The sequence below is a fragment of the Bombina bombina genome, chromosome 5 (assembly GCF_027579735.1).
Source record: "Bombina bombina isolate aBomBom1 chromosome 5, aBomBom1.pri, whole genome shotgun sequence".
Lineage (NCBI taxonomy): Eukaryota > Metazoa > Chordata > Amphibia > Anura > Bombinatoridae > Bombina > Bombina bombina.
The window spans coordinates 767,084,342-767,098,942 of NC_069503.1; the positions used below are offsets into that span (position 1 = coordinate 767,084,342).

General features: G+C 40.3%; 1 protein-coding gene across 2 annotated transcripts in view; it reads right to left on the bottom strand.

The window, feature by feature from the left end:
- ZNF236 (zinc finger protein 236) overlaps positions 1-14,601 on the bottom strand; it is a 680,094-nt gene that overhangs the window by 350,322 nt on the left and 315,171 nt on the right. For both annotated transcript variants that reach the window (XM_053714849.1, XM_053714848.1), the window contains exon 15: positions 10,272-10,510. In XM_053714849.1, the coding sequence (XP_053570824.1) occupies positions 10,272-10,510 (239 nt within the window). The remainder of the gene's footprint in view (positions 1-10,271; positions 10,511-14,601) is intronic.

Sequence of the window (14,601 nt, forward strand, 5' to 3'; positions counted from 1 at the left end):
GGGCCTCGTGGATAGTGATGTCGCAAACTGTTCGCCGGAGAACAGTTCCCGGCGAACATAGCTTGTTCGTGTTCGCCGCTGCGGGCGAACATATGCGATGTTCGATCCGCCCCCTATGTGTCATCATTGAGGAAACTTTGACCCTGTATCTCACAGCCTTCTGACACATTTGAGCCAATCAGCAGCAGACACTCCCTCACAGACCCTCCCAGCATCTTGGCAGGAGCCATTTTAGATTCATTACGATCTTGTTTTCTTAGTGAGAGGAGCTTTAGTGTTGCTGCTGCTGACATTATAGGGAAATAGATAGCTAGGCTAGTGTATTTAGTGTCCACTACAGTCCTGAAGGACTCATCTGATCTCTGCTGTAAGGGCAGCACCCCAAAAAGCCCTTTTTAGGGCTATAACTTCAGTCGTTTTTTTTATTTTATTATTATTTGTAATTTTATTTGCATTTGCCTGGCTTTCAGCCTGTGTGTGAGGCTCACAGCATATACTGTGATTAGTGCCACCACTGATATCTGCTTAAAATTAGTGTAAATTTAACCAACAAAACTTTTAAATCATTTTGCTAGTGTAATCTAATTTCATTTTCTATCAGGCCTGTGTCTCAGGCTCACACAGCATATACTGTGGTTAATTGCTCTGTGCCAGCCACCACTCATATCCGCTTAACATTAGTGTAAATTTAAACAACAAAACTTTTAAATCATTTTGCTAGTGTAATCTAATTTCATTTTCTATCAGGCCTGTGTGTCAGGCTTACACAGCATACATATACTGTGGTTAATTGCTGTGCCAGCCACCACTCATATCTGCTTAACATTATTGTAAATTTAAAAAACAACAACTTTTAAATCATTTTGCTAGTGTAATCTAATTTCATTTTCCATCAGGCCTGTGTGTCAGGCCCACATCATATAGTGTGATTAATAGCTCTTTTTTCCACCACTTTTATCTGGTGTAACATTAGTGTAAATTTTTGTAAAATATTTTTTTTACATCAGTCCTCTTCTAGTGTTATTTAATTTTAGTTGCCAGGCCAGCCTGGCTGCCATTAGTGCCAGCCTGTGTGTCAGGCTGCCAGCATATACTGTGCCTACTTCCATCCTCAGTGCCAGTCCACCACTCCTATCTGGTGTAACATTAGTTTAAATTTTGTAAAAAAAAACTTTTACATCAATCTTCTAGTGTTATTTAATTTTAGTTGCCAGGCCAGCCTGCCACTAGTGCCAGCCTGTGTGTCAGGCTGCCAGCACATACTGTGCCTACTTCTATCCTGAGTGCCATCACTCCTATCTGTTATAACATTAGTGTAACTTTTTTTAAAAAAAACTTTTACATCAGTCTGCTATTGTAATTTAATTGCAGTTTCCTTTCTGCCAGCGTGTGTGCCAGGCCCACTTTCCAACTAGTGCCACCAATCATATTTGTTATAACAGTATTGTAAATATTTAAAATAAAAACTTTTTTGACTGAGAAACATCAGTCATCTAGTGTAATCTAATTGCAGTTGCCTGCCTGCCTGCCAGCGTGTGTGCCAGGCCCACTTGCCAACTAGTGCCACCAATCATATTTGTTATAACAGTATAGTAAATATTTAAAATAAAAACTTTTTGACTGAGAAACATCAGTCATCTAGAGTAATCTAATTGCAGTTGCCTTCCTCCCAGCGTGTGTGCCAGGCCCACTTGCCAACTAGTGCCACCAATCATATTTGTTATAACAGTAGTGTAAATATTTAAAAAAAATATTTTTTGACTGTGAAACATCAGTCTGGTAGTGTAATCTAATTGAAGTTGCCTTCAATGTATCTATCTATCTATCAAATCTATCTATCTCGTGGTTGTGCAAATGGACTGTTTGCGGTTGTTTGCGGTGCATTACACGGGGAGTTTGGTCTGTCACTGTGAAGCGGGCATAACCCTTACACTACCTGATCGATACAACATCATACCTGATGTTTTAAAGCACATTATTCCAAACAATTTAGGAATGTTAGGTGATTTAGGCCCTTTATGGGTTAAAACCAGACTCTGCATCAACTATGTAATTTTCCGTGGGAGTTTTGCCATGGATCCCCCTCCGGCATGCCACAGTCCAGGTGTTAGTCCCCTTGAAACAACTTTTCCATCACTATTGTGGCCAGAAAGAGTCCTTGTGGGTTTTAAAGTTCGCCTGCCTATTGAAGTAAATGGCGGTTCGCCCGGTTCGCAAACATTTGCGGAAGTTCGAGTCCGCCGTTCGCGAACCTAAATTTTTAGGTTCGCAACATCACTACTCATGGACTCTCGCCACCATGAAATAAATTAATTTATCAGGTAAGTTCTTAAATAAATTATGGTTTTCTTTGATATAGGTGGCAAGATTCCACAAGCTATTACGTATGGAATAGAATACCCAAGATGTGACAGTCCATAAATAACAAGAAAGGGAGGGATACAATAAAAACAGTTTTTTTTGCTGACAAAATTAAATCCAAAATAATATATTTTTTTTATGACAAAACTCAAAATATAGGTACAATTACCAAACTGAAACAACTGCCTGAAGGACCTTTCTACCAAAAGCTGCTTCTAATAAGGCAAAAACATAAAAATGGTAAAATTTAGTAAAGGTATGCAGAGAGGACCAAGTGGCCTCTGCAAATTTGATCAATTGAAGCCTTATTCTTGAAAGCCCAAGATGTGGCAACAGATCTAGTAGAATGAGCAGTAATTCTCTTTGGCGGAGGTTGACCCGTCTCCAAATAAGCTTTGAAAATCAAAAGTTTCATCAAAGAGGCAAAATAAATAGAGGCCTTCTGGCCTTCCTTGGGACTAGAAAAAAACAAACAAACAAACATACTAGAAGTCTGTCTGAAATCCTTAGTAGCATCAACATAATATTTTAATGCTCTAATAACATCCAAAGATTGTAAGGATTTTTCAGTAGAATTTTTTTTTATTAGGACACAGGAAGGGAACTATTATTTCCCTATTTATGTTGTGAGAGTTAACTTTAGATAAAAATTGAAAAGTAATCCGCAAAACAGCTTTATCAGATAAGGAGACTCACAAGAGAGAGCAGACAGTTCAAAAACTCTTCTTGCAGGAGAGATAGCAAACAGAAACAGCACTTTCCAAGAAATTAGTTTAATGTCTAATTTATGCATAGGACCAAAAGGACTAGCCTGTAACACTTTTAATACTAGGTTAAGACTCCAAGGAGTAGAAATAGGCCTAATAACAGGTTTAATCTGGATCAAACCCTGAACAAGACTATGAACATCAGGAAAATTAGCAATATTCATATGAAACAATACAGAAAGGGCAGAAATTTGGCCTCTCAAAGAACTGGCAGATACACTTTTATCTGAACCATTCTGAAGAAATTGAAGAATCCTAGGAATTCTAAAAGAATGCCAGGAAAAATTATGGGAAGTACACCACAAAATGTAAGTTTTCCTAACTATGTGATAGATCCTCCTAGAAACAGGGTTGCGTTCCTGAATCATAGTGTTAATCACAGAGTCAGAGAATCCTCTATGACTGAGAACTAAGCGTTCAATTTCCATGCCATTAAGTTCAGAGACTTTAGATCTGGATGGAAAAAGGGTCCTTGAGACAGAAGGTCTGGCCTTAGAGGAAGAGGCCATGGCGGGCAACTGAACATTTGGACCAGCTCCGCATACCAAATCCTGTGAGGCCATGCTGGAGCTACCAGGATTACAAATGACGGTTTCATTTTGATTTTTTAAATCACTCTGGGAAGCAGGACCAGAGGGGGGGATAAGTAAGCAGGCAGGAAGGACCAGGGAACTGCTAGAGCATCCAACACCTCTGCCTAAGGATGCCTGGACCTCGCAAGGTTTGTTATTCAAACGAGAGGTCGTTCAATCTATTTCTGGTAGGCCCCATTTTTGTACAATAAGGAAGAACACATCTTGGTGGAGAGACTACTCTCCTTGATGTAGGGACTGATGATTGAGGTAATCTGCCTCCTAACTGTCTATACCTGGGATGTGAATCTAAGAGATGAGGCAGGAATTGGTTTCTGCCCAAGAAAGGATTTGAGATACCTCTATCATGGCTAGGGAACTTCGAGTTCCCCCTTGACAATTGAAATAAGCTACTGCTGTAATATTGTCTGTCTGAAAACAGAGATAAGACTCCCTTTTCAATAGAGGCAAGCCTGAAGGGCCCTGAAGAGATCACAGAGTTCTAAAATATTGATGGGTAACCTTGCCTCCTGATGATTCCAAACCCCTTGTGCTGTCAGAGACACCCAGACAGCTCCCGAACCTGAAAGACTTGAATCTGTGGTGATCACCGACCAGGTAGGATGAGCAAAAGAAGCCCCCTGAACAATAGATTGGTTATTTAGCCAACAAATCAAAGATAGGTGCGTGTTTGTATGTTAGAATATCTGTTGAGATATCCGAGTATAATCCTTTCACCATTGGCGCAGCATACAAAGCTGAAGAGGTCTCATATGAAATTGAGCAAATGGAATTGCGTCCAAAGCTGCAATCATGGACGCTAAATCTATCTGGAAACCTAAAAAGGTAACCTTTGTCTGAGGAATCAAGGAACTCTTTGGTAAATTGATCCTCCAACCATGTCTTTGAAGAAATAACAATAGTTGTTTTTGTGAGATTCTGCTAAATGTAAAGATTTAGCTAGTACCAAGATATTGTCCAGGTAAGGAAAAACTGCAATACTCTGCATCCTGATAACAGATATAAGGGGACTGAGAAACTTGCTAAATATTATTGGACCTGTAGCTAGACCAAACGAAAGAGCAACAAACTGATAACGTTTTTCCAGAAAAGAGAACCTTAGGAACTGGTAAAGTTCTGGGTGTTTTGCGAAGTGAAGGTAAGCATCCTGTAAATCTATTGTGGACATAGAATGTTTTGGAATATGGGTGAGAAAAAAACTCCCCTTAGACGGTCGTATTCTGAATCCAATTGGATATCCCTGAGAAATAATGTTTCCAGGGGCTTTGGACAGATTATATCCAAGATTTTATTAAAAAGAAAAATAATCTGCCCCCTAGCATTCACACTGGGTTGGGGGCCGTACCTTCATGATGTCTTAGAGGCTGGATTAGGTTTCTTATTCTGCTTTTATTTATTCTAATTTGAAGATGGTCCCCAAACTGAACCAGAGGCTTTAGGGAAGGAGTCAGTTTTCTGATTTCGGTTCTGACGAAAACTAATGGGAGCTTTAAATATCCGTTAAGACTTTTGTCTTGGGAAAGAAAAACTCCCTTACCTCCAGTAATAGTAGAAATAAACAAAATGTATGCTTACCTGATAAATTTATTTCCGGATATGGTAAGTCCACGGCTTGAGTAATTACTGTTGGAAATATCACTCCTGGCCAGCAGGAGGAGGCAAAGAACACCACAGTTAAACTGCTAAGTATCACTCCTTTACCCACAACCCCCAGTCTTTCGACCAAAGGGAAATGGAGAAAAATACAAGATGTAGAGGTGCCTGAGGTGACAGTCAAAAGAACAACTGTCTTAAAATAAAGGGTGGGGCCTTGGACTCACCATATCCGGAAAGAAATACATTTATCAGGTGAGCATAAATTTTGTTTTTCTTTCCTAACATATGGTGAGTCTACGGCTTAAGTAATTACTGTTGGGAACCAATACCCAAGCTAGAAGACACAGATAAATAGTGAGGGACAAGACAGGCAGTCCTAAACAGAAGGCACCACTGCTTGAAGAACTTTTCTCCAAAAAGAAGCCTCAGCCGAGGCAAAAATATCAAATTTGTGAAAAAGTATGTAGAGAAGACCAAGTTGCAGCCTTGCAAATTTGTTCCACAGAAGCTTTATTATTGAAAGCCCAAGAAGAGGAAACAGCTCTTGTGGAATCAGCCATAATTCTCTCAGGAGGCTGCTGTCAAGCAATTTTATAAGCCAAAAAAATTATACTACGTAACCAAAAAGAAAGAGTAGTAGCAGTAGCTTTCTGACCTTTACGTTTCCCAGAGAAACAGACAAAGAGGGCAGAGGACTGCCAAAAATCCTTAGTTGTCTGTAAGCAGAATTTAAGAGCATGTACAACATCCAAATTGTGTAACAAACGTTCTTTGGAAGAAGAAGGATTAGGACACAGAGAGGGAAGAACAATTTCATTTTTATATTTCTATTAGAAACAACCTTAGGAAGGAAACCTAACTTAGTACGAAGAACAGCCTTATTTGCATGAAAAATAAGATAAGGGGAATCACACTGCAGAGCTGAGAGTTCCGAGACTCTTCAAGCAGAAGAGATAGCAACAAGAAACAAAACCTTCCAATATAACAACTTAATGTCTATGGAATGCAATGGCTCAAACAGATTAAGGCTAGGTTAAGGCTCCAAGGAGTAGCAACAGACTTAAAGACAGGCTTGAATTTAAACAAGGCCTGACAAAAAGATTGCACATCTGGCACATCCGCCAAACATTTATCTAGTAAAACTGATAAAGCAGAAATCAGACCCTTCAGGGTACTCACTGACAATCCCTTCTCCAGGCTTTCCTAAAGAAAAGCTACAATTCTAGGAATTCTAATTTTACTCCAAGAGTCCAAGAGTAGCCCTTGGATTCACACCAATAAAGATATTTACACCATATCTTATGGTAAATCAGCCTAGTAACAGTCTTACGAGCCTGAATCATGGTCTCAATGACCAACTCAAAAAAACACTCTTAGATAGAATTTAGCGTTCAATCTCCAAGCAGTCAGCTTCAGAGAAACGAGATTTGGATAAAGGAAGGGACCCTGAATCAGGAGGTCCTTCCTCAGAGGTAGTCTCCAAGGTGGGAGAGATGACATCTCCACTAGGTCAGCAAACCAGATCCTGCGAGGCCACGCAGGGGCTATTAGAATCACCGACGACCTCTCCTGTTTGATACGAGCAATGACTTGTGGAAGAAGAGCAAACGGAAGAAACAGGTATGCCAACCTGAAAACCCAAGGAACCGCTAGAGCATCTATCAGAATGGCCTGCAGAGCTCTTGAACTTGAACCGTACCTTGGAAGCTTGGCATTCTGATGGGACGCCATCAGATCTAACTCCGGCACCCCCCCATTTGAGAACTAAGCTGGAAAAAACCTCCAGAAGGAGTTCCCACTCCCCGGGATGAAAAGTCTGTCTGCTTAGAAAATCCACTTCACAGTTGTCTACTCCTGGATTATGGATGGCAGACAGCAATTGTGGGTCTCTGCCCACTGAAGAATCTGAGTAACCTCCTTCATGGCTAAGGAACTCAGAGTTCCTCCCTGGTGATTGATGTAAGCCACAGAGGTTATGTTGTCTAACTGGAACCTGATAAACTGGGCTGAGGACAACTGAGGCCAAGCCAATAGAGCATTGTAAATCACCCTCAACTCCAAAATGTTGATGGGAAGAGCAGACTCCTCTCGAGTCCAAAGGCCCTGTGCTTTTAACGAGTTCCAGACTGCTCCCCAGTCCAGCAGGCTGGCGTCCGTGGTCACAATCACCGAGGAAGGTCTTCAAGAGCATGTGCCCTGTGACAGATGTTCCTGAGAAATCAACCACAGGAGAGAGTCCCTTGACGACTGATCTAACTCTTTTCTCTGAGATCGATCTGCATGGTCGCCATTCCATTGTCTGAGCATGCACAACGAGCTCTCAAATGGAATCGAGCAAAAGGAATGATGTCCATGGAACCCACCATCAGACCGATTGCCTCCATACATTGAGCCACTGAAGGATAAGCAGTAGCCTGAAGAAAAAGGCAAGAGGAAATGATTTTGTTTTTCCTGACCTCTGTCAGAAAAATCTTCATCAATAGTGAATTTTTAGTGAATCTATTATGGTCCATAAGAACACTACTCTTGTAGCAGGGGAAAGGGAGCTTTTTTTTCCAGATTCACATTCCATCCATGGGAACGAAGAAAAGACAACCATATCTCTGTGTGAGATTTTGCTTGTTGAAAAGATGGCGCCTGAACCAATATGTCGTCCAGGTAGGGTGCCACAGCAATTCCATGAGAACGGATCACTGCCAAAAGAGCCCCCAGAACCTTTGAAAAAATTCTGGGAGCCGTGGCTAGACCAAATGGAAGGGCCACAAACTGGAAATGTTTGTCCAGAAAGGCGAATCTCCGGAATCTGTGATGGTCCCTGTGAATAGGAACATGAAGATACGCATCCTTTAGGTCTATAGTTGTCATGAACTGACCCTTTTGTACTAAAGGAAGAATGGAGCCTATAGTCTCCATCTTGTAGGAAGGACATTAGTTTAGACACTTCAAGTCTAGAATGGAATCAGCTGCAGGTTTTTTTGATTGTTTCCCCTTGTTCCAAGACTCATTGGGTTTCCAAGAAGACTTGGATTGTTCTTGCTTGGAAGAAGAAGGGGGAGGCTTTCCTCTGAAGTTACAAAAAGAATGAAAATTACTCTGACGTCCTTTAGGCCTATTCTTCTTATCTTGATGTAGAAAAGACCCTTTTCCACCATAATATCAGAGATAATTTCTGCCAAACCGGGTCCAAACAAAGTTTTGCCCTTGTAAGGAATCGCCAGAAGCTTGACTTTAGAGGAAACGTCCGCAGACCAGGATTTCAACCATAACTCCCTGCGGGCTAGGACAGCGAAACTAGAAGTTTTAGCTCCTAGTCTAACAACCTGTAAAATGGCATCTGCAATAAAGGAATTGGCAAATTTAAGAGCTTTAATCCTATCTTGAATTCCATTCAAGGAAGTGTCTACTTGAAGAGAATCAGACAAGGCGTCGAACCAATAAGATGCTGCACTAGTCACGGTGGCAATACACACCAAAAGTTGCCATTGGAGACCTTGATGAACATAAATCTTTTTCAAATAAGCCTCCAGCTTCTTGTCCATCGGATCCTTAAAAGAGCAGCTAACCTCAATAGGAAAAGTGGTTCTCTTAGCCAGAGTGGAAATGGCACCTTCAACTTTGGGTACAGTATACCAAGGGTCTTTAATGGAGTCTTCGACAGGAAACATTTTTTTAAAAATGGGAGATGGGGAAAAAGACACCCCTGGTTTCTCCTATTCCTGTGAGATAATCTCTCTAGCACAGTCCGGCTAGGTTCATCAAAGAAACTATTACGTTTACTAGACAACGACAGGGGTATCAGAGTCATCTAAAGTAGCTAAAACCTCCTTTAGCAATACACAAAGGTGTTCAAACTTAAAGGGACATAAAACCATAAAGGTGATTGTGTAGATCTTCAACCTCTAGAGATTACCAGATCAATATACAGACACTGAACCTACATGAAATAAACATCATCAGGGGCTTTCTTACCCCATATGGAGGCTGAATGCTACATAACAGCATGGGTTCTAAAAAATACTGCAGAATAACTAGGACACATTGCAATATGCAGACCCAACTATATTGGGGCTTTACCTCCTTGGGTCTCTGGGGCACAAATCAATATTATTATTTTTTTTGCAGTGTTCTCCACAGGACACACCACACGGCTAAAATTGAAACCAATATCAAGCTAAAATGATCTAATATTAAATATTTTTTCAATGTTTGTTGGACAAATTAAATTTATGCTAAATTATGTAATTAATTTGTGCTTTGGATAGCTTAAGTAGCATTTATAATTAACAGAAAATAATATAATATTGAAAACTATTACACTGCCCCCCCCCCACCTAACTACTTCATAATGACCCCCAGCTGTAGAGAACACTGTGTATGCCTCTATTTATTCACCCAAGGATGACATAGGTTTAATTGGTTTTAGATCTAATTTCACCTTTAAAGTATTGTATTTTGAACCTTATTTAGATTTATCCTTCTCTACTAATATTCATAAAGGGTGGTGGGAATTATATCCAACATGTTATAGAGCCCTGTGAAATATATCATCATAATACGAAAGAAATAGGTGTCTTTCCCAACCAATAGATGGGAGTTTATTCTCCTTTTTACTCCTTCCCATTTAGTTTTCTAACCCCTCCACCGCTAACATCACTACTGTTCCTTCACTCATTTGTTAGATAGGAATTCAGAAAGACTGTTTGAACTTTACATTAGAACAAATAGATTTATGGAATTTCAATGTTTAATATTTACCTTAACTTTGTTGATTTGAGCACACACATTGTATTCATTTTAATCAATGAAAGTAAAATAAAACACACATTAAAACTAACTTCATCTAACACTGTGGGGAAAAAAAAACACCTAAAAAAGTCCCCATACAGACAAACTAATGGTTTTGTCAAGGATAAAGGCACTAAAATGGTGCTTTTCACATACATTTCATGCCTACCTTCATCTGTTTCTATGGGCTGATCAGCCAAAGACTGTGCTAAAGCAGTTGAAACATTATCTATAACAGGCTGTGGGCTTAGCTGCAATATAGCTTCTTCTTGTGTGGCCACATTGTTTGTCTGATGCAGCTCTTCTCCCACAATCTCCACGTGTATCTGATTAGATACATGAATCTGATCAACTGTGTCTTCTGAAGCTGCTGGCTGGTGCTGCTGAAGTTGGTGAGCAAGCTCATATCTGTAAGGAGGAAACAATTCACTACTTAAAAACCTGCATTAATGACAATTTGTAATTTTGTATAAAGAGTATGTTGCATGTACGTTCTATAAAAAAAATATATATTAACTGATGAAAAATTCTCATTATTGCAGGTTTTTAATCAGTTAGTAGCGTTATATAGAATATACAGGTAACATAATATAAGATAGCAAACTATATTCAAAATAAAAGGTCATTTTATTAGCATTACATTGTCACTCTGTTTCTTCGGACAAATCCTAATTACCCAATTAAAGTTATATTTTCCTATAGCATTGTAAAAAATGATGGCTCATAAATACCTCTACATTTAATAATATAAAAATCAAATCCTCTCATTTGTAAGAACAATTTACTTTTAAAACTAGAGCCCTTTGCTTACTATAAGCTAGATAACAAGTGGTGCAATATTGTTAGCATGAGTCGTGATAAGCAATATCGCAACATCGCTAACTTGCACATGTATTACGAATTGAAAGTAAACACAATCTCTCAAGCGCAAACTTAAATTAGCACGCATCGGGATTGCGCGTGTGAAGACTTTGCGTAAAAAGAAAGGGTTAAAAAAAAAAAATGTACCAAACACAACTTAAACACATTAAAATAAAGTGTTACACCCATATAAACGGTTTCTGATAAAAAATAAATAAATATATTAATATTTATATGAATATTTTTTAAGTGTAAAAAGGTATATGGTTGTCAAAAAAGTATTAAGCGCCAAAGAGCATACATACAAACTTCCAAAGAATAGAGATCTCCTAACCAGATCTCAAATAGATACTAGTAAAATAGAAAAATTAATAAACAAAGATGATGAGCAGCCACTTCAGGGATTATATGTGCTCGGCAAGTGTGAGCATATTGCCTCTTTAGAAACTTGTATTGGCATATTGTGGAGCGTATTCATAGATTGGTAGAGGGAAGTGGGTCTGATCCTGAAGTCATGGTACATATTGGTACTAATGAAGGAATTAGCGGCATATGCAGTGTCCTAAAAAATGACTTCAGGGAATTAGCTAGCAAGTTTAAAGCAAGGACCACAAAGGTAATATTTTCTGAGATATTACTAGTGCCATGTGCTAACTCAGTAAAGCAGGAGCTAAGGTCAGTTAATTCATGGTTAAAAGCATGGTGTAAAAATGAGGGGTTTGACTTTTTAGAGCACTGGGCTGACTTTTCACTTGGGTACAAATTGTACAGTAAGGATGGATTGCACCTGAATGACATGGTTGCAGATGTGTTGGGGGAGAGGACGGTTGCACGTTTTGAGAATCTTTTAAACAAGGCAAAGGTGGGGAGGGTCAGTTCGAACACAATAGAAAGATGGGGGAATATGTCACACCTAGAATATCTCAAGCAAGGGATGACTTAAGAAATGTCAGATTAGAAAATTTGGAGAAAAGCGCACCAAGTAGCAGCAGAAAGCACATGAAAAAACAAAATGTATGCTTACCTGATTAATTTCGTCCTTTCTGGATATGGTGAGTCATCGGCTTGAGTAATTACTGTTGGAAATATTACTCCTGGCCAGCAGGAGGAGGCAAAGAGAACCACAGCTAAACTGTCAAGTATCACTCTCTTACCCACAACCCCCAGTCATTCGACTGAAGGGAAATGGAGAAAAAGGAGTAACACACAGTGTAGAGGTGCCTGAGGTTATAGTCAAAAGAAAAACTGTCTTAAAATAAAGGGTGGGGCTGTGCACACCATATCCGGAAATAAATAAATTTATCAGGTAAGCATAAATTTTGTTTTTCTTTCCTAAGATATGGTGAGTCCACGGCTTAAGTAATTACTGTTGGGAACCAATACCCAAGCTAGAGGACACGGATAAATAGGGAGGGACAAGATAGGCAGTCCTAAACAGAAGGCACCACCGCTTGAAGAAACTTTCTCCCAAAAGAAGCCTCAGCCGAGGCAAAAGTATCAAATTTGTAACATTTTTTAAAAAAAAAAGTTTGTAGAGAAGACCAAGTTGCAGCCTTGCACATTTGTTCCACAGAAGCTTAATTTTTGAAAGCCCAAAAAGAGGAAACAGCTCTTGTGGAGTGAGCCGTAATTCTCTCAGGAGGCTGCTGTCCAGCAGTCTCATTAACCAAACTAATTATACTTCGTAACCAAAAAGAAAGAGTAGTAGCAGCAGCTTTCTGACCTTTACGTTTCCCAGAGAGACAAAGAGGGCAGAGGACTGGCGAAAATCCTTAATCACCTGTAAGTAGAATTTAAGAGCACGTACAACATCCAAATTGTGTAACAAACGTTCTTTGGAAGAAGAAGGATTAAGACACAGAGTGGGAACAACAATTTCCTGATTGATATATCTATTAGAAACGACCTTAGGAAGGAAACCTAACTCAGTACGAAGAACCCGCTTATCGGCATGAAAAAGAAGATAAGGGGAATCACATTGCAGAGCTGAGAGTTCCGAGACTCTTCGAGCAGAAGAGATAGCAACAAGAAACAAAACCTTCCAAGATAGCAACTTAATGTCTATGGAATGCAACGGCTCAAATGGAGCCAGCTGTAAAACTTTAAGAACAAGGTTAAGGCTCCAAGGAGAAGCAACAGGCTTAAAGACAGGCCTGACAAAAAGATTGCACACCTGGAACATCCGCCAAACGTTTATGTAGTAAAACTGATAAAGCAGAAATCTGACCCTTCAGGGTACTGACTGACAATCCCTTCTCCAGGCTTTCCTGAAGAAAAGATAAAATTCTAGGAATTCTAATTTAAGCCCTTGGATTGACACCAATAAAGATATTTATGACATATTTTATAGTAAAACTTTCTAGTAACAAGCTTGCGAGCCTGAATCATGGTCTCAATGACAAGTTTTGGATAAAGGAACCCTGAATCGGGAGGTCCATCTTCAGAGGTAGCCTCCAAGGTGGGAGAGATGACATCTCCACTAGGTCTGCAAACTAGATCCTGCGAGGCCACGCAGGGGCGATTAGAATCACCGACGACCTCTCCTGTTTGATATGAGCAATGACTCCTGGAAGGAGAGCAAACAGAGGAAACAGGTATGCCAACCTGAAAATACAATGAACCGCCAGAGCATCTATCAGAACGGCCTGCGGATCTATTGACCTTGAACGTACCTTGGAAGCTTGGCGTTCTGACAGGACGCCATCAGATCTAACTCTGGCACCCCCTATTTGAGGACTAAGCTGGAAAACACCTCCTGATGGAGTTCCCACTCCCCGGGATGAAAAGTTAGTCTGCTCAGAAAATCCGCTTCCCAGTTGTCTAATCCTGGAATGTGGATCGCAGATAGACACCAATTGTGGGTCTATGCCCACTGAAGAATCTGAGTAACCTCCTTAATGGCTAAGAAACTCTGAGATCCTCCCTGGTGACTGATGTAAGCCACAGAGGTTATGTTGTCTTACTGGAACCTGATAAACTGGGCTGAAGACAACTGAGGCCAAGCCAATAGAGCATTGTAAATTGCCCTCAACTCCAAGATGTTGATGGGAAGAGCAGACTCCTCCTGAGTCCAAAGGCCCTGAGCTTTTAACAAGTTCCAGACTGCTCCCCAGCCCAGCAGGCTGGCGTCCGTGGTCACAATCACCCAGGAAGGTCTCCGAAAGCATGTGCCCTGAGACAGATGTTCCTGAGAAATCCACCACGGGAGAGAATCCCTTGACCACTGATCTAACTCTATTCTCTGAGATAGATCTGCATGGTCGGCATTCCGACCATGCAGTGGTCCCTGTGAATAGGAACATGAAGATACGCATCCTTTAGGTCTATGGTTGTCATGAACTGACCCTCTTGTACTAAAGGAAGAATGGAGCCTATAGTCTCCATCTTGAAGGATGGAACTTTGAGAAACTTCAATTCTAGAATGGGATGGAAAGTTCCCTCTTTTTTGGGAACCACAAATAGGTTGGAGTAGAACCCGAGACCCTGTTCCTGCACTGGAACTGGAACTATCACTCCCAGGGAGGAAAGATGTTGCATACATTTCAAGAACGCCTCTCTCTTTATCTGGTCTGCAGATACTCTTGAGAGAAGGAATCTGCCTCTGGCAGGAAAAATCTTGAATTACAATTTGTAACCCT